Source organism: Palaemon carinicauda, chromosome 17 (genome assembly GCF_036898095.1).
Source record: "Palaemon carinicauda isolate YSFRI2023 chromosome 17, ASM3689809v2, whole genome shotgun sequence".
In the NCBI taxonomy this organism is placed as follows: Eukaryota; Metazoa; Arthropoda; class Malacostraca; order Decapoda; family Palaemonidae; genus Palaemon; species Palaemon carinicauda.
In genome coordinates, this window is record NC_090741.1 from 39,416,100 (window position 1) to 39,434,439 (window position 18,340).

The 18,340-nt window shown below is 42.1% G+C and overlaps 1 protein-coding gene across 5 annotated transcripts in view; it reads right to left on the bottom strand.

The window, feature by feature from the left end:
* Nucleotides 1-18,340, bottom strand: part of LOC137656689 (A-kinase anchor protein 7-like) — a 78,323-nt gene that overhangs the window by 33,357 nt on the left and 26,626 nt on the right. For 3 of the 5 annotated variants that reach the window (XR_011047004.1, XM_068390886.1, XM_068390889.1), the window contains exons 3-6: nt 13,960-14,096; nt 6,679-6,775; nt 6,287-6,457; nt 5,914-6,064 (exon numbers count right to left, since the gene is read on the bottom strand). Coding sequence is in view for 4 of the 5 variants with exons in the window: in XM_068390886.1 (XP_068246987.1) it covers nt 5,914-6,064; nt 6,287-6,457; nt 6,679-6,775; nt 13,960-14,096 (556 nt within the window). In the remaining variant the exon portion in view is untranslated. Of the gene's footprint in view, nt 1-4,693; nt 4,783-5,913; nt 6,065-6,286; nt 6,458-6,678; nt 6,776-13,959; nt 14,097-18,340 lie in introns of those variants that run through there. The other 2 variants (XM_068390888.1, XM_068390887.1) reach the window with 2 other exon arrangements.

The following is an 18,340-nucleotide window of genomic DNA, read 5'->3' on the forward strand; positions in this document are numbered from 1 at the left end:
GGGAAGCGAGGAAGTACAGCGACAACCCGAAACTGTCTAGACTGTCTGGGTTGTGCAGACAACCCCTTATCGGGTTGCTGAGGTTGCCGCACTGCGTCACAACAAGTCACCTCTGCTGGTTGTTGAACGTCTTCCCAGTGACACACTGAACGTCCACAACCACCTCCGAGAGTCGCTTAACGTCAACGTGCGACTGGCAACCCACACTGGGTCGCACCGGTGGAGGAACCATCTCAACTGGCGGACGTGAGTAGGATACCTCAGCGTCAACAGGGCGTACAACCAACCGGTAGGAAGGTTGTTGGCAAGAAGGTTCTTCTCCGTAAAAAATCCTCTATCAAGGACTAAGCTTGGACTGCATGCCTTGCAACAAAGCCCAAGGTCTATGGGAGCAGGTGTGGCAACAGACGGGGTTAGCGACTGAAGCGGAACCATTTACCCTCCCTGGAAGCATGTTATGCTTTAATTAAAGTCCATAGGAGGCTAAGCAGCTTAAGGCTCCTCTCCAAATGACAGAGTCCTCAAGGGAATATCAGAAGGAGGGAGAACAGCACTTTCTCATCTACAGGAACCATGTCCGAGAAAAGCTAGGTTATCTCAGTGAGGGTTTCACTGGTGCATAAGCAGCAGACCAGAAGGCAACGTTATGAAACTGCTTGACAGTCTGTGAACTGTCAAAAACTGAACTGTCAACCCCAACAGGTGCGTGAGGACATACAGCACTGGTGTATTAGTAGCACACCAGAAGGCAACGTCATGTAACTGTTTGACAGTCTGTGAGTTGGCAACAACCAAAGCTGTGTGGGGAAGCCTCAACTCCTGACTGACTAGTTTGCTGCGGGCGAGTGGCGGTAACCACAGTGTGTTGCGGAGGCTGACACACCGTGTCAAAACACGGCAGCTTGTGGTAGCTCACGCACGGCAACGGAGTGCTCCGTGTGTCTGTGGGAGTCAGCATGCGTCTGGCAGGGTCGACTGCGCATGGGTGGAGGAGCTCTCACAACAAGAGTGTGGGAGCAGGCAGCCATGCCGGGCGCACAACCGTGGCAGGCTGTAGGCCAACGGGTGCATCGTCAACCTTCTCCGCAGTCGGAGTGTGGGAGCTGGCAACAACAAAAGCGGAGTGCTGGTGCGTGGGAGGGACTGCCGTGGGTTGCGGAGCATGCCGCATTGCGGCAAAACACGGCAGCTTGACAGCACCTTCCCACTGCTGATGCGGTAGCTCACGCATGTCAACGGAGGGTGCAGCATGAACATGCGTCTGGCAGGGTCGACTGCGCATCGGTGGTGGAGCTCTCACAGGTGGAGTGTGGGAGCAGGCAGCCGCAGTATCTGCTGAGCGCACAACCGTGGCAGGTTGTAGGTTAACAGGTGCAGTGTCAACCTTCTCAGCACGATACTCCTGCATGAAGGAAGCAAGCTGAGACTGCATATCTGCAGCATGGACCACTAGGGTCTATAAAAGACGGCCACAAACGGAGCTACTGTCCGTTGTGACTGAGGGTCTAAAACAGCTGGTGCGGCAACAGACGGAGTTACTGCCTGTTGCGGTACCACCTTGCCTCTCTCGGAAGGTGTGCAGTCGTCGGATGACTGCAGCGAGTCCGAACTGACCCAGTGGCTACACCTAGGCCGTTGGACTTGCGCGGAAGGGACCGACTTGCATTTAAAAAGCTGCAAGATTTGGTCCATGGTTTCTGCGAGAAACCTCTTCCGCAGACGAGGAATAAATGGGCTCTCTCGTCTTTGTGTGGGTGGGGTGATCACGTCGGCAACGTGTGTAGATACACCCGAAACCACGGAGGGAAACGTCTGTTCGTCGATCAAGGCCTGTGGAACCCATAAGTCCTTCGACATTACTTCTCCCCTGGGCTTGGGAGCTTGTAAGAGGTATCGGACTAGGTGAACAACTGGCACGAACAGACGAACCCTCGAACGCAACACTGTAACACTTTGCGCATATCACTTTATCACTTTTGATTTTCTGTTTGCACTTATTTCACTGAAATCGAAACTTTAACTGATTTCCACGTGAAACACGCAATCCTATCCTTCATTAAAAGGTAGTAATTGCGAAAACAGTTTACAATGCAACAGAAAAACATAATTAAAGATAAAGAATTCAGTGGCTGAAAAAGAGACTAAACACTAGATCAAATAAACTACGTTTAAAATCTCTCACCGCATAAAGCCTGGGAACAAGAATAAAACTCTAGAAACGTTTTACCTTCTTCCCCTAAAGCGACAAGGGAGAAGAGTAAAAAACGAGAACAACGTTACCCGCTTGAACGAAACGTTTATTCTCCTCTCTCTCCCTCCGTCGCTATCCTTCTCTCTCTTCTCTCTTGACTTAGAACCAAAGAGAAGAGCCCAATTATATATCGTTAAAACATATTATTTGCTAAAGGAAAAAACTGAAAGGTTTCCCAAATAAAAAGTTCCTTTATTTAGAATTTAAACCATTTAAGCTAAGAAAGAATAAACGAAACGCTAGAATCGGTTTACTCTTACTGCAACGTGAAACCGTGAAATACTCTCTCTCTATCGTAACGATAGAGCGCATGTTGAACGTTCTGAACGTCAACAACTGCGGAGACAAAACTAAACGTTAGTTCATCTTTGAAAACAGTACGAGACTATCAAAGAAATTCTTTCAAAAACATAAAATTAAAAAAGGTATAAATTCTTAAAAGGTAAATACGATATGACGGGCTCAAAGTTAATTAACTTCGGTTCCAAGTAAGGACCGCCTACTATTAGGAAAGGTCGCATATAAACAAACATAAAAATTAATTTTTATAAGTTTATAATAAATGGAAAGTTAATCGAAGAGGCCTTAAAGGCGGAGAGATATGAAATAAATAGATCTATAACTTGTTAAGCAAAATTACCAAAAACCTAAACACACTTCCGTCTAAGGGAAGGGTCGGCCATTTAAAAGTGAAAGAGAGTCCATACTCTCTTCGAGTCCATACTCTCTTCGGCACCATAATTAAATCTATCTAAAACGAGTTCAAGTTTTGAAATGAAGATAAAACCCCTGCATAGCGAAAGCTCAAAACTGGAATAGTGTACTTCACCAAATCAATGTGAAAACAAATCCAGTTAGGGACGGCGTATTTAGTAGGTCTTGCCTGTGGCACGACAGAGGGAAAATTGGTTCGTTGTTGACATCGAGTACTTGAGTACCTACTTGACAGATGGCGCTGTTGATGTACACCCCCACCTGTATAGCGATCGCTGGCGTATTCCTCCCGTAGGTTTTTTCTGTCGGGCAGCAGGGATGCAGCTATATGATCATCGGGTAAGTTTGATATTGAAAAAATTAGATTTACCATGTTGGTTAGGAGAAGTTTGGCAACAGGTTGTGAATGACCAGAATTACTATTATTAAGGAGGGATTCACTGAACTTAAAAAAGGAAGCAAGTAATCTTAAGAGTTTGTCAAGCTCATCACTATTAAAAGATGACTGAACTTGTGCTGTCCAAAGGTGGGGGCATGTCATTATGTCATTATAGTCACCACAAATGCTATTATATAGATCTATAAATAGTAAAGCAAGTAAAATAATACAAAAGATCTGAAATTGGGATAAACCATGTACCACAAGAAACATTACTGAATGGCATAGATGACCCCCTAGTTACCAGTTGTGCATTTAAGTTGAGAGGTGAATCTGGGTGGGTTAGGCCTGCAATATTACAATGAATCTATAACTAAATAGATTTCTGGGATACTCAAAAAGAAGTGATTTGCATTAAAATCCCCAAATGACAAAAGCCCAACTAGTTAGCCTGTAGAAAAGAGAAAGTTTTGAGTGGTAGTATACAAGTTGCTTTGGATCTAGTTGACAATTGTGATTGATTTTAAAAGGAATGTTAAACACACCCCTCATATTCACTGATAAGTGAGTAATAAATCAACTGTCATCATTTCCTCAATAAACTAATGAACTTAGTCTTCTCTGCTCAAAGAAGTTTTCTGAAATACTAGAATTGACTGCCCAGTAAATCAATTCAAATAACACTTACAATATTCTTACTCCCAAAGAGCCATGAATAAATTACCTAGCAAACCATGCATTAATGAATCTTATTTATTAGTGTAATAAATGAACTTCAAGGATGGCATTATGTTCTATAAAAAAAAGTTAGGTAACTTATTAATGTTATACATGTGAACGATTGAGTTTAGTTAAAATGTACTGAACAGTTTGCTGAAACTTTAAACAACATAATCATTCTAATTGAAAGAGACAACCATTTAATGCATAACCTAAATTTAGAAATTTTCTTATAAGCAGTACAATGATTGAATCAAGAAAAGGTCAAATAATTAGTTAGGGCAAGCACTACATGCTAACCTGAATGTCCAGTCTTTGTCTGAATCCAAAAGAACCATTCTATGAATCTATCCATAAGGAAGTTTGAGATTAAAAGTGTGTAAACTGCTTTGGAAGCAGCCATTTTTTCAAATTTGCAGGGATAATATACTTCTGAACTTACCTTTAACAATTTATTAGGGTATATCTCACCAATAAGGATACGCAAAGATTGAAAAGGCAATAATTCTTCATTTTCATTATCTGCCTCTGAATTTCCCCTCATTCTTTTACAAGTCCTGCTGATTTTTCAGTTTGTTTACCCTTTTAAAAGGGGGTAGTTGCGTGGACATGTAGACTAGTATTAGATTGAGATTTACTAGTGCCTATACTAACCCTATTAACATAATGTGAGCTGAGCTAGTGGCTGAGCTTGCAAACGAACGGCGAAAACTATCGTCTGAAACAAGATGAAAATTATCCAAATTAGTTGAAATTTCATTCACCTTTAGAATTCAATCAAAATATGCCATGCCATCCACACAAGTAATATGTGATTGATGATAAGCACTTACTTATGCAAATGAAAGGATATTACTGTATGATTAAGTCACCCCACTCAGTCTTCTGCCTCACAATCTAGTTTATTCTTATAGAACAACCAGAATTGTGGTACCGTACTGTATGGGCTTAGCCCCAGAAGGAACTAAACTGTGTAAGGCTCTGTGTAAGGCTTTCAGATCTGTGGAATGCAGCATACATACAGAACCCTTACTGGATGAAACTGCTAATATTAGAATGTCTATGGGGGGTTGGGTTAGGTTTTTCAATGTGTTGAGGAGCATCAGAATTACTAAGACTAAGGGAAGATTCACTGGAAAGCTGTTGAGAAGCATCACAATTACTAAGACTAAGGGAAGATTCACTGGAAATCTGAAGTTTGACAAAGGGAGCAAGTAATGTCAAGAACTTGCGAAGCTCATCACCATCCATAAATGGCTGGATTTGCGAGTTGTCTATATAGTAGGTGGAGGTGTGTCAATATTGCTGTCATCGCATTTTAGTCAGCTAGCCTAGTCTTCATCAGCTTTCCCCATATAGCGCTAGGACTGTTAACTTGATCAGCAACCACTGAAGCATACTTTTCCATGAATGGATCTGCGAGTAAAATGCACTCTTCACAATGATTATTTAAACCACAGAATTGCCGGTGACATGATACACAAGGGGATTGTGGATCATGATCTAAAAATAATTCCTTTGCACACTTCAGGAGATAATTGCCAACTAAACCAGGGAAAGACATTTTAAAAAGCAGTATGTAAACAATCTGAAAGTGTGCGATCGTGGCTGGTCGATGGAGATAACTTTAGGCTAGGTTACCTGAAGTAGCAACCTGGATTCCTGACAACTTACCAATAGATGGTTCTATTCCTTAGCTAAGGGCATGTATATCTTGAAGAGAAAGAAAATGAGAAAACCTTAAAAATCTTAAAATTTCATGGGCAAGTGTTGATTAAACCGAGCTTCTGGAGAAAAAGCAACATCAACACCACTAGATTTTTATTTAAATAAAAAAAAAAATTCTTACCAATGGAAGTTTCCTTGCAACAGTAATAATAACGTTTTTCATCCTTTGGCAGATTCATTGATAGTAACTGCAAGCTCTGAACTGGTTGAGAACCAAAATACAGTTCTCTATAACTTTCATAGCTATGGGAGTCAATTTTCCTTGGGCACTGCTGGAAAAAAGATATAAAATTAAAATTCATACTTCTATAATAATCCCTTGCTGAGCTATTCAAACATTAAATACTTCTTAACTGTGACTTAATTAGATTATACAAAATTAGTCTAAGCATCATTTCTTTAAATGTTTTGATGTACCTATCATTGAATTCTTTAGAATAATGCACACCAATCATAGCCTTTATTATTTCAAAATCAGACATTTCCAAACAAACCTTTCCCTTGCCTCGTGGAGCTTTGGACATCTTTGCTATGGTTAAATGTGGGTTCAGGGGCTTCGTATTGGGCATGCAGACTCCCTTCTCTGCGAAAACTTGCCGCAAGCCTGCAGAAACATCAATTAGCCTTTGATGATGCTCATCTTCCACCACACGGGCATAAAGTACCTGCAAATGTACTCGAGTTGCTGTAGGCGTACATACATATCATTAAAAGATTCTTGCAAAACAATTTCTAAATAGCAAAATGCTCAATAAAGTTTTCATCTGAATGATTTTTATCACTATCTAGTAGTGAACAAATAATATTGGCATCCCTGTAATCTCAAAACAAAGTACTGTACATGGTTAAACCACACTCCCAGCCTCAAGTTCACAGAAATACTTACACTATTTGAAAAATTGTCTACACCTGAAAATGTCAACTGGAGGGGTTCCATGGTTTCTTCTAAACTCTTAGCATACTCTTCTAGTGCTGAAGTTGCTCTGAAAAATTTGAAAACATTGAAGACCTAGCTCAATATTAAATGATGAACACACCAAAATATCATAAAGTTTTAAAAGTACAGTAATTTATTTTTGTGATCAATGTGCTCTATAGTCTACAAGGACTTTCCTATGATAAAGCTAGAACAGGGAATCCAATATGATAAATACCAAAGGAATATTATATTCCCTGCTCTATTGTCAGTTTATCAACGTGGAAAGTCCAGACTCAAGTGTGTATAAGTGAGACCTTCATTCAGGCATTATTGAACTTAACATAGGACCTCCAATGCAGTAAACCGTCTGTTATAAGTGATGTCATAACTACATCATATCGATGAAAAAACCAACGCTACAGCTTGGGACCATTCTGCCTGCGTATCAACTTGCGCACAGCCACCATCTATCCGTTAGTCACTGAAGAATCAATATCGTGCAGTGAGGAATCTTGGAATATGATTAAAATAAGTAACATGAATTGTGTTTTGGTTATCGCTATTTTTAATATGAATCGTGCAATGTAAATTGGATTTCAATGTTTGGTTCAAATGCTCTAATGATCTTCTGTGTACAGTATTGATTTGTGATTTGTATGGCGTTATTAACCGTTATGTCCCAACTTCTTGAAATATGGAAGGGTTTTAGTTGTTTACCATTTTCAGGATTAAAATTTTATACCCCCTTCCAATCTAATAATAAATACGAACGAAGAACAGCATCTGCTAAACCTTAAAATAAATAGCACAGCCGAGTGACAAACGCCCCGGAGGGGCGGGTACTAAACAATAACAAAGCTAGACCGCTATCTCGTTCGTAGGCTGGACTTGCTAGCAAAAAGTACCATGAGCATAAAAACACAAAAATAATAATGGTTCTAAAGGCATAAGGCCAGGGACTTAACCAAGAACCTAAGTGACAGAGTACTAAACGGGGCAGACAAAGATGAATTCCCAAACAAGTGAACAAACAATGGCCGCCGTGAAGGGCCAGACGGGAATAATAAAACAAACTATACTGGATATAAAACAAAAGCCCGGTACTATAAAAAGCTGTCAAAACAAACTATGGTACTTAACATTGGAATGTGTGAAGATGGAACTTCGGACATGACGAAATAAATCCACGAATGTTAAAAAAGGCCGAGAGCACCACAAAAAAATTCCACACTAACTAGTCCAAAAAGAAGGATGTTGTTCAGATGGCGCTCGCGTCGTGGCGTGGGTGGTGTGGCGCTGGTGGTTGGCTAGGGCCTTTGTATCGGCCCATCCCTTTGACGAAGGAATTAACTAAATGGAAGACAACCTGTGAATAGTGGATTTCACGCGCCTTTGCTTTATACACGACACCCAAAAGGTGCTCGCGCGAGGGTTGTAACCTCAGCATTCCATGCTTTTATCTTTCTCTGGTATAATTGGAAGGTTTTATCAGAAAAGATATATAAGAAGGACTCTTTTCACCGGCCGCCACAGGTCTCTCCCCAGAAATAGATTTTTCCTTCGTCAAAATCCCTTTTATGTTCCTTATCTTATTAATCCAATCTTGCATAGCATAGTGACTTCCTTTTATTCATAACTACTCAATCTTATAAATGTTGGTGGGGTTAGGCTAGAGGGAATCATCAGTTATGAGGGCTATTTAGTATCATTGGCCTATATAGCAGCTTCATACAGTGTAACCTTGTGATGTTTAGCAATTCGAAGATTATTTTGAACAAGTGAATAAACCCCCAATTTGCATGGTCTACTATTTTCACATGCAGTACAGGAATATTATATGTCAATATAAAGATGAGAGGGGTTGGGACCCTCCTTTCCTCCAAGAGTAAGGGGGAGACGTAGCAGACTTCTCCCTCCTATTAGGAAGGTTTATCCTCATCCTTCCATATTCATCTGATATGGGTACTGAAGGGAGGGGAGGGGTACAACTGAACCATATATGGTTAGTAAGCTCTCTCCTACCAGTGGCTTTTTAAGCCATTCAACTACAGTACCAAGTAATTGTGGAGAGGGCTTACCTAGTATGACCCCCTTCCCCTACAAACCCTGGGAGGTTGACTACCTACTGTACATGCTAGTGAAGGGAAGGGTTAAGTCATCTAGTTTTCTAAATATTTCTTTGAAGACTTGGTGGGCTCACATTAATGGGATATCTCTTCCACACTTATTGGCTTGGTATATCATAAGGTCAAATACAAGGCAGTTTGGGAATAAGAGTATGACCATAGCCTGTCTCACAAAAGACTGACTATCATTAATAGCAAAGGGTAGGATCTAGTCATTCTGTGAATCTATCCATTCTAAATGTGACCATGGCATTTTGGAAAGGAGGGGAGGTAACCAGCCTCCTTCTGAGTGATGTAGGAATAATTGATATTCTTAATTATACTTTGTAATTAAAGATGAATGAAGGCAAAATCATGTGTGTCCGGGTTAGATATGATAACCCATCCAGCCTAAGTCCAGTCACTACCATAGCAACTATTTTGTTGAATGGGGCAGGGCTTGGGACCCTGCCAAATGCTCTATTTATTTGCAGTGGATCCATTCCACTTGGAATATGTAAATTTTCTATTTGTTCACAGCACATCTATTTTGTTCAGAATGTGGATCCAATTGCAAAAGGCTTGAAAGATATAGGAGTCTTTCTCCTTTCAATGGGTGAAAGGATTTACCAAGATTGCTGGGTCTGCTGTATATTACCCCAGAAAGGATCTTGTCTGCTCTACAAGTCCAGATAGAGCAATTAGGATTTTGGGAAATGGGGTAGTGGTGGACCAGGCCCTTTTCTAGATACAGGTTCAGTAATAGAATTTGGTTCAGAGGATGACCTACAAAGACTCCACAGGTGGCTATTCCTTCCAGTTCTTTGGATTTGACTGTGGCTGGGCCTTCAGATTACAAGCTTCCTAAGAGGGCTCCAGGGGGCGTCTCCTTCCGGTACTGTGAATTTGGCCTTAGCTGGCCCTTCAGGTTACCAGCCACTAAGAAAGGTTCAGTAGTAGCTCTTCCTTCCGATCCAAGTATTACTGGCTCAGTGGGGGAGAGGGGGGAGCAGCAGAGGACGCTTCTTCCAAGAATGTAGAGAAGGAGGAGGGCTTCGTAGGAAACCCTTGGCAATCATGTGATGAAAGCAGCTTTTGGCCAGCATGTCCTTAGCTAACCTTCTGATGCTATATAAGTTGGCTTTGAATATCCTAGCAAAGGAAATTTAAGATACTGGAGGATTTCTTTTAAACCGGTTTGCTTCTGGGGTCAGATTAACAGTGCCAGGCCAAATAACTTTATTTTGTCCAAATTGGTGAAAATGGCATCCAAATCAATGAGGTAAGTGCTGCTGAAAGCAGATTTTACTTTGTTCAAAGAATGCAGCCCCTTTTTTTTGGTGGGGTATATCCAAAAGAGTTTGAGGGATTCACATAACTGAAAGGTTTTCACAAAGTCTTTCTCCCTTTGATTCCAGATCATCTTAGGACTACAGAAATCCATGCAAAAATCTCTTTCCCTAAGCCCTAGTGGACAAAACCAGAGCCAATGCATAAGCAATGGCTATTTCACTTACGAAGAGATGAAGGAAAGATTTTCAGCCCATTGTATAAGAGAAGAAGGCTTCCTTTCTCTAAGTTGTAGCCTATAAGAACCCGCAGCAGGGTCAAAAGCAACACAAAGAGGCCAGCTCCTTTTACCCATCCCCAGCCCTGGCCTACACCCAAGTTTCCTCAGGAGAAACAGGACCAGCAATGCTATTCCACCCAAGGTGAGGACCAAACCTGTGGCCAGTCAAACTTTGTTTATAGAGCAAGGAGACACTACTGGAAGTATCCCAAGAGAAAGAGAGAGGCTGATACATTGCATAGAGGTAGAGGATTTTGTCAATGAGAGCTTCAAGTGGGGATCATCTCCATTATCTTTGGGAATGCTGGAACTTTTGTCAGTGGGTGCAGAGCATAGTCTCAAGAGATCTTGATTGGTCATCTTAAAATCTCCTCTGCACCACAGTTTTCAACAGACCAGAACCATGAAACTCAACTCCTTTGTTAGCAAGGAAAAAAAGGTGTCATAGAAAAATTCAGGTTTTTAAAGTTTCAGGGCAGACTATTCAGCTAAGTTAGGAAAGATCCTTGCCAAGAACTGCACGAACATGATGTAGCACCTCCATGCTTGTACGAGGGGTGAAATAGGATATGAGAAGTCACCTGTTCCAGACCCTATCATGTAAACAACTTGGAAGACCTTAGAATCAGGGAAAATCTCGGAGTGTGGGAGGATCTCATATCATAATCCGGTTTCTGAGCATGGGAAGAAATAGGTTGCGGAACAGTCTGCACACATAGGAAGATTTCGATTGGTAAAAGGTTCTGGCGTGCTGGAAGATCTCTGAACTGGGAGTGCCTAGAACGAACAGCTACTGTAACATGTGACACGTGTAGCCTACAGTACTAGTACCCTAGTGACTCGAAAGTAATGACCACCCGAAGAACAAGCATATCCAAAGTCACGTGTTCCAATTACATTGGTTTCTGATAACGTGGTACCAGAACACATTGCAGGGCTGTTCCCGTGACAAAGAATTACATAGTATAGATCTTGGAGACCGGTCTTGCAGGGTGCAATAATGTGTAGACAGGGAACACGAAGATCTGGCACTTAAAAGATAGGGAGCATGTGGGAGGCTGTAAATGGTTTTGTAATGATTGATCTCATGAGATTGGTCAGTTGGGTGACAAGAAGTTCTTCTAACATCATCAAGCTGGGTTGTCATCTCTGGAATTTCCTGAAGAAGGAAAGGGACAAGGGCAGCGACCTTCATACTGCATAAAGCTGCGTGTGCTCATTACTAGTAGCAGGCAAGTCAAAACCTATACTGCATAGTGAAGCGTTTCCGGTACGTATTCTCTTGCCTCGCATACGTGGCGAGAACATACTAGGATCAACTTCCTGAGTGGATACGTTCTTGATACGCACTGTTCCTCCCGCATGTATGCTAGCAAAAATTGGTCAGTCTTCTTGGACTTCAATAACTATTGCTCCTTCTTTGCCAGAGGTAGCAGGTATGGTTGAGGGCAATACATTTGGTATGAGACTGATATATGCATACCGACACCTCTTCCCACTCAAGAGATATTTTAAGGTACCTTTTTCCCCTCAGTAAAACACCAAGCACAGTACTCTACAGGAGTAGGAGCAGCACCTATCGATACATCTTTGGCATGCAACACTTCTTTCCCCCAAAACAGAGGGAGAGATAGATCTGTCGATAGTCCAGGATAGTGGAAGAAAGGTGGCACCCTTCATTCACATCCACCATGCCTGTGAGCATGCATGCATCCGGCAGGGTCAGAAAGTGTAGATACTAACTGGAGTGATAGTTTTCAACAAGAACTGGTCCTGGAACAAGGCAGAGAACACGCCCATTATGACTCTTCCATAAGAAATCGACCATATATATTCCCGGTAAGTATCATCTCACCTCATGAACGATGATAAAAAACAAACTAAGATCCTTTCCCTGAGTGGAGCACTCTAGATATCTCACAGTCTTTCCCATAGGAAGATAAACAGTAGGAGTCACATGTACAAGACTTCTATCAATCGTTTTTTCTGGATTTCTTTGATTACCAGTAAGTCTTATACTTGTTCTTTGTCTACAAGCTGCATCAAAAGACTAACAAAGATGAGGCAAGGGTAGAAAGAAGAACTTGAAGTCTGTCTTCTACAGTAGTTATGCAGACCTATGATGACAGTCTCACAGGGAAAGAGACCACATCACAACCCAATGATATGTCATCAGCACCTTTCAGGATCAGAAGACATTTTGAGACAGAAGAAAGGTGGCAACCTTCCCCTTCACACTAGGTGACTGCAAAACTCTTTCTCTGACAAAGCCCCAACCATGTCTAATGGAACCAAACAATCCAACTTCCTTAGGATCACGTTTTAGTCATTGTTTCAAGGACACACAAACAAGATAGAACAGCAACAGACATGCTGCACGACAAGATATATGAAAGATAATGCCAGGTAGCACAGAAAAACTGTCTCAATTACAGTTACCAGGAAACGCTGCATAACCTTGGATTCTTCCATTAATATCTCTCAAACACAAAAATCTGATCTGTCAGCATATTTACTCAAGCAGAAAGGAAGAGCAAAAGATTAAAACAACTAGATCAAGAGGCAGCACAGCAGAATGTGTTTACTGAACTTCATCTCAAGCAGAGAGTGGGCAGGGCCTACCTTCCACCTACCAGCAACTACAACTACCTCTTTAAAAGTTTAAATAATCGTTCCAGCTTCACTGAAGTCATACTCCTATTAAGGACTCAAGTCTGTGTTTGCGTAGGAACAAACAGCATATCGTATATACTGTACAGTATCTATAGAAAAGCTACGCTAGTGGTTTTAAAACATGGTAGGCTCATTTGCTTGTATTTAGAACTATTTGTAAACCAAGGTACTACTGTATATGGTGCCAATCATGCACAAGAGATTGCTGTATTTCTTTCCAAAAAGATATGGGAATTATTTTCCCGAGTAGAAATGTTCTTGTATCATTCTCATATATATTTTTTCATCAAAGTTTTTCTTTACAGGGCAGGCTATGAAACAAATTCCCTTCACTTTCCTATCTTGATCAATTGCTCCTTCTATTGCCAAAAGACCAGGGTCTTCCCCTATGCCATATCCCAAGATTTTTAATTATAACTACTGATCTCCAAACTACTTCTACCTTATTAACCCTTTTACCCCCAAAGGACGTACTGGTACGTTTCACAGAAGCCATCCCTTTACCCCCATGGACGTACCGGTACGTCCTTGCAAAAAAATGCTATAAAATTTTTTTTTCTTCATATTTTTGATAATTTTTTGAGAAAATTCAGGCATTTTCCAAGAGAATGGGACCAACCTGACCTCTCTATGACAAAAATTAAGGCTGCTAGAGCAATTTAAAAAAAATATACTGCAAAATGTGCTGGGGAAAAAAATAACCCCCTGGAGGTTAAGGGTTGGAAATTTCCAAATAGCCTGGGGGTAAAAGGTTTAACTATTTTTCTGAGAAATCACTCATTTACTCTAATCACAAGCCACTAAGCAAACAAATTTCTTTTAAAATGGTCTTAAAAAAAAAAAAAAACCAATTCTTATATTTAAAATAATAATAAAAACATAATGAAAATCATAACTTACAGTGATAAAGCATTTTCATCATCAATGCGAGCTATGAGGAGCGTTATGTGCGATGTTGCAACATCAACAAGAGCTTTGTTGAATGCTGGCTCAAAGGCTAACAATGCTTCTTGCACCTTGACAATATTCTTGTGAATCTGTGTAGACAAAGAGTTCACTTATATGCCTTTGATGAAAAGACAATGACTACAGAAAACTACAGTACTCTATACTTACATGTACAGTACAGTAATTGCTGTAACAAAAATGAAAAATGCTACTTAAAACAGGGTGCAGTACAGTATATCAAATTGAAGTTTAACTGATGTTTGGATAAGTTTTAAAAATACAATGAGAAAACAAATTCATTAATTTCTATCCATAAATCCCTAATTCAAGAGAACAAGCGTTGTATAGTACTGTATATATACATGAAAAATTAAAAAAAAATCAAAGTAATATGTTATTTTCCTTAGTAAAATAAATTTTTGAATATACTTACCCGATGATCATATAGATGATCATATAGCTGCATCCCTGCTGCCCGACAGAAAAAACCTACGGGAGGAATACGCCAGCGATCGCTATACAGGTGGGGGGTGTACATCAACAGCGCCATCTGTCAAGTAGGTACTCAAGTACTCGATGTCAACAAAGAACCAATTTTCTCCTCTGTCCCACTGGTTCTCTATTGGGGAGGAAGGGTGGGTCCTTTAATTTATGATCATCGGGTAAGTATATTCAAAAATTTATTTTACTAAGGAAAATAACATTTTTTAATATCAAACTTACCCGATGATCATATAGCTGATTCACACCCAGGGGGGTGGGTAGAGACCAGCATTACAAGTTGACATTATGAGCTAAGTATTCCGTATTTCATTTTAGCAGTTATTCAAAATAACAAGCATAAAATAAATAAGTACCTGGTAAGGAAGACGACTTGAACAATTACTCTGCCTTTTTAAGTACGTCTTCCTTACTGAGCCTCGCGATCCTCATAGGATGCTGAGCGACTCCTAGGAGCTGAAGTATGAAGGGTTGCAACCCATACTAAAGGTCCTCATCAAAACCTCTAATCTAGGCGCTTCTCAAGAAATGATTTTGACCACCCGCCAAATCAAGTAGGATGCGAAAGGCTTCTTAGCCTTCCGGACAACCCAAAAATATTTCAAGAGAAAGATTAAAAAGGTTCTGGAATTAGGGAATTGTAGTGGTGGAGCCCCCACCACTACTGCACTCGTTGCTACGAATGGTCCCAGAGTGTAGCAGTTCTCGTAAAGAGACTGGACATTCTCAAGATAAAAGACGCGAACACTGATTTGCTTTTCCAATAGGTTGCATCGAATATATTTTGCAGAGATCTATTTTGTTTAAAGGCCACGGAAGTTGTGACAGCTCTAACTTCGTGTGTCCTTAACTTCAGCCAAGCTTGGTCTTCCTCATTCAGAAGGGAATGAGCTTCTCGTATTAACAGTCTGATAAAAATAGGATAAAGAATTCTCTGACATAGGCAAAGATGGATTCTTAACTGAACACCATAAAGCTTCAGACGGGCCTCGTAAAGGTTTTAAAATAGAACTTAAGAGCTCTTACAGGACATAATACTCTTTCTAGTTCATTTCCAACCATACGATAAGTTTGGAATATCGAACGATATTGGTCAAGGCCGAGAAGGCAGCTCGTGTTTGGCTAGAAAACCAAGATGTAGAACATGTAGCCGTTTCGGATGAGAATCCGATGTTCTTGCTGAAGGCATGAATCTCACTGACTCTTTTAGCTGTGGTTAAGCATATCAGGAAAAGAGTCTTAAAGGTGAGATCTTTCAGGGAGGCTGATTGAAGTGGTTCGAACCTGTCTGACATAAGGAATCTTAGAACCACGTCTAAATTCCAACCAGGTGTAACCAAACGACGCTCCTTCGTGGTCTCAAAAGACTTAAGGAGGTCCTGTAGATCTTTATTGTTGGAAAGATCTAAGCCTCTGTGACGGAAGACTGATGCCAACATGCTTCTGTAACCCTTGATAGTGGGAGCTGAAAGAGATCGCTCTTTCCTCAGATATAAGAGGAAGTCAGCTATTTGAGTTACAGAGGTACTGGTCGAGGATACGGATACTGACTTGCACCAGTTTCGGAAGACTTCCCACTTCGATTGGTAGACTCTAAGGGTGGATGTTCTCCTTGCTCTAGCAATCGCTCTGGTTGCCTCCTTCGAAAAACCTCTAGTTCTCGAGAGTCTTTCGATACTCTGAAGGCAGTTAGACGAAGAGCGTGGAGGCCTTGGAGTACCTTCTTACGCGTGGCAGACGTAGCAGGTCCACCCTTAGGGGAAGAGTTCTGGGAACGTCTACTAGCCATCGAAGTACCTCGGTAAGTTATTCTCTCGCGGGCCAGAGGGAAGCAACTAGCGTCAACTTTGTCCCTTCGTGAGAGGCGAACTTCTGCAGTACCTTGTTGACAATCTAGAACGGAGGGAATGCATATAGATCTAGATGAGACCAATCTAGTAGAAAGGCATCTATAAGAACTACTGCTGGGTCCGGGATAGGTGAGCAAAGTATTGAGAGCCTCTTGGACATCGAGGTTGCGAAGAGATCTATGGTTGGCTGGCCCCAGGTGACCCAAAGTCTCTTGCATACATCCTTGTGGAGGGTCCAATATGTTGGAATTATTGTCCCTTCCTACTGAGACAATCTGCTAAGACATTCAAGTTGCCTTGGATGAAACTCGTTACTAGTGAAAAGTCTAGACCTGTTGAACAGGAGAGGAGGTCACTTGCGAACTCGTACCATGTCAGAGAGTAGGTCCCTCCTTGCTAGGAGAAGTACATCAAAGCAGGGAGTTGACCGTGTTCACCTCCACTACTTTGCCTTGAAGGAGAGACCTGAAGCTTTTCCAGGTCAGACGTACTGCCAGAAGCTTCTTGCAGTTGAAATGCATTGTCCTTTGACTCGAGTTCCATAATCCCGAGCATTCCCTACCGCCTAAGGTCGCACCCCAGCCTACGTCCGATGCGTCTGAGAAGAGAACGTGGTTGGGAGTCTGAACAGTCAGGGGAAGACCCTTTCAAAGGTTGATAAAGTCCTTTCATCAAGTCAGACCAGACTTATCTTCCGGAAACCGGGATCGAGACCGCTTCTAGCGTCTTGTCCTTTTCCAGTGAAGAGCTAGATGATACCGAAGAGGACGGAGGAGTAGTCTTCCAAGTGACACCAATTGAACCACGGATGACAGTGTCCTAACCAGACTCATCCACAGCCTGACAGGGCCGTGTTCCTTCTTCAGCATCTTCTGGATGGATAGCAGGGCTGGGGGTTGATCGTCTTGTTCAGCCATGTCCTCATCAGAGGGTTCCTCATCCGAAACTGATGAGGAAACGGCAACGGAGTGGGCAACGTCTGACTCGCTGAATCCGGTCGCACTGGAGGATGCGTGACGGAGCCGGACACAAGATCATGGTACTGCTGCATAGTCTGTGAACTGTCAACCATGGGGACGCGAGGAAGTACAGCGACAACCCGAAACTGTCTAGACTGTCTGGGTTGTGCAGACAACCCCTTATCGGGTTGCTGAGGTTGCCGCACTGCGTCACAACAAGTCACCTCTGCTGGTTGTTGAACGTCTTCCTAGTGACACACTGAACGTCCACAACCACCTCTGAGAGTCGCTTAACGTCAACGTGCGACTGGCAACCCACACTGGGTCGCACCGGTGGAGGAACCATCTCAACTGGCGGACGTGAGTAGGATACCTCAGCGTCAACAGGGCGTACAACCAACCGGTAGGAAGGTTGTTGGCAAGAAGGTTCTTCTCCGTAAAAAATCCTCTATCAAGGACTAAGCTTGGACTGCATGCCTTGCAACAAAGCCCAAGGTCTATGGGAGCAGGTGTGGCAACAGACGGGGTTAGCGACTGAAGCGGAACCATTTACCCTCCCTGGAAGCATGTTATGCTTTAATTAAAGTCCATAGGAGGCTTAAGGCTCCTCTCCAAATGACAGAGTCCTCAAGGGAATATCAGAAGGAGGGAGAACAGCACTTTCTCATCTACAGGAACCATGTCCGAGAAAAGCTAGGTTATCTCAGTGAGGGTTTCACTGGTGCATAAGCAGCAGACCAGAAGGCAACGTTATGTAACTGCTAGACAGTCTGTGAACTGTCAAAAACTGAACTGTCAACCACAACAGGTGCGTGAGGACATACAGCACTGGTGCATTAGTAGCAGACCAGAAGGCAACGTCATGTAACTGCTTGACAGTCTGTGAGTTGGCAACAACCAAAGCTGTGTAAGCCTCAACTCCTGACTGACTAGTCTGCTGCGGGCGAGTGGCGGTAACCACAGTGTGTTGCGGAGGCTGACACACCGTGTCAAAACACGGCAGCTTGTGGTAGCTCACGCACG